General features: G+C 31.2%; 1 protein-coding gene across 1 annotated transcript in view; it reads right to left on the minus strand.

Annotated features, from left to right (window-relative positions):
- Window positions 1–617: 617 nt before the first annotated feature.
- LOC119578428 (acid-sensing ion channel 1A-like) overlaps window positions 618–2,190 on the minus strand; it is a 13,363-nt gene continuing 11,790 nt past the window's right edge. Inside the window, exons 8-9 of the mRNA XM_037926012.1 lie at window positions 1,805–1,914; window positions 618–729 (exon numbers count right to left, since the gene is read on the minus strand). Coding sequence (XP_037781940.1) covers window positions 618–729; window positions 1,805–1,914 — 222 coding nt within the window. The remainder of the gene's footprint in view (window positions 730–1,804; window positions 1,915–2,190) is intronic.

Consider the following 2,190-nt stretch of genomic DNA (forward strand, 5'->3'; position numbering starts at 1 on the left):
GCGGCTAAAATCTTCCACAATACCATGTCTTCGTGCTCCTCCAAACACATGAAATGTAGGTTATTTGGAATGAAATCCTATTCAACATTCGAAACGAAGCAGCGTCGAAACCTGTTTCGGCATAGGACACTTCAAGGCAACACAGGATACTTAGTACTAAAAAAAACTAAATGAATGATATGATTCATAGTTTTTGTTTATTTATCACATCAGACGTGACAAAAAGTATTGCAACTCTAACACAGAGCACAGTTTCTTAGAGATATAGTACAGGTTTTAAGAAGAAATGGTTTCTTCTTGTTAAGAAACAATTATATCACTGTGCATAACCATCAGAAGACTATGTGCGAAAATCATTTTTATTCGCCAGTCAAACCGTATTTCTCAGAATACCTATTAATCGTATACTCTTATTTTATATATAACTGAATAAGCTTTCATGAATCTTTTCCCCTCACTCTGACTCCCAAAACTCTCTCGCTTTCTAGACCAGTTCACGAAATCTCAAGTAAGGATTCTTGTCCCGTTTGTCTCAGTAATGTTATGTAATTTCCAATGATCGGGAACTGACTTCTTCAAAGCAGGCAGAGCATTGCTGTCATAATACATAAATGACGTTAAGACTTCAGGACAAAAATACCTTGTAAGAAATGTCTATTTGGTAACGTGATTGTGCCAAATATGTTGTATCTTGCAATATCTAAGAGGAAAGTGTGCCGCATTAATAAACTTTGGCAGTGCAAACAATATGAAGACACAATCAATCAGTCGGCTAAATGCAAGCAGTATGGAAAAGTAATATTACTACATCGCATATTTGTGTTTGCTTATGATACATTCAAACATGTGTGTATAAATATACATATACATATACATATATATATATATACATATATATACATATACATATATATACACACACAGATACATATCTATAAATATATATATATATATATATATATAATATATATGTGTGTGTGTGTGTGTGTGTGTGTGTGTGTGTGTGTGTGTGTGTGTGTGTGTGTGTCTGTGTGTGTGTAAATATATAGAGAGAGAAATATATGTGTGCGTATACATATACATCTATATATGTATTTACGTATGAATGTATGTATGTGTATGTGTATATATATATATATAATATATATATATATATATATATATATATATATATATATATATATGGTATGTATATATACATATATATGTACATATATACATATATATATATTCATATATACATATATATATGCACATATATACATATATGTGTGCATATATGTGTGTGTGTGTGTGTGTGTGTGTGTACAATATCTATATCCATATGCGTTTGTGTGTGTTTCACATATGAATGTAACAAAAATCTAAATAAATAATACATATATAACTACGTGGGTAAATATAAATAAAGGAAATCTAATTAGTTTAAATGAAATAGGAGTAGGGCAAAGTTTTAAATATTGGTCTCATTTACTTAAAAAAAAAAAAAAAAAAAAAAAAACGTCCAAGGCACTGAATATAAAAGCTTAAACTGAAATTACAGGGAGAATTGCAGTTAAAATTACATAATAACGTATAATTAACATTCCACCAGTTTTTTCCTACGTCTGGCAACGAGTTCAACAAACAAATGAGGATTACGAATACAGGAATTCCACAACAATTTCAAAAATAAAAATCCTACAGAGAATATACCCTAGTTAATTATCAATAGAACTTTCGAAGAATATATTAAGATCACCATCTCAAAGCGGCCAAGACCATGAAATCAAATAGACGTCCTGAGGTTCATTTTCTGAAGTACCAGAGAAGGACGTGAGCGAGAAGTTGCACTAACTCGGCAAAAACGAGTAATGACAAGCCGAGGTACAGGCCAAGGATTCCCCCCACGGCCGAAAACAAGGCGGAAATATCCTGAAAAAGGGTTTAATTTACGTGTTTTAGTTCTGAGGACAAGCTTTGGTGTTTTTTTTTTTTTTTTTTTTTTACTGCTGGTGGTATCATTGGATAATTCGAAGCACACTATTGATTTAAGTGATTATAATAATTTCACTAAGAAAGCGAAAATGGGATACTTTGATGCATATGCATTTATGAATACTTTAGTTGATGCAGAAGAAATTTGCTGATACTACAGCCTACTTTTTTTGAGAAAAATGCAATTAAGATTACTCTCTTATTCTTCTTTAT

This window comes from Penaeus monodon, chromosome 11, assembly GCF_015228065.2.
Source record: "Penaeus monodon isolate SGIC_2016 chromosome 11, NSTDA_Pmon_1, whole genome shotgun sequence".
In the NCBI taxonomy this organism is placed as follows: Eukaryota; Metazoa; Arthropoda; class Malacostraca; order Decapoda; family Penaeidae; genus Penaeus; species Penaeus monodon.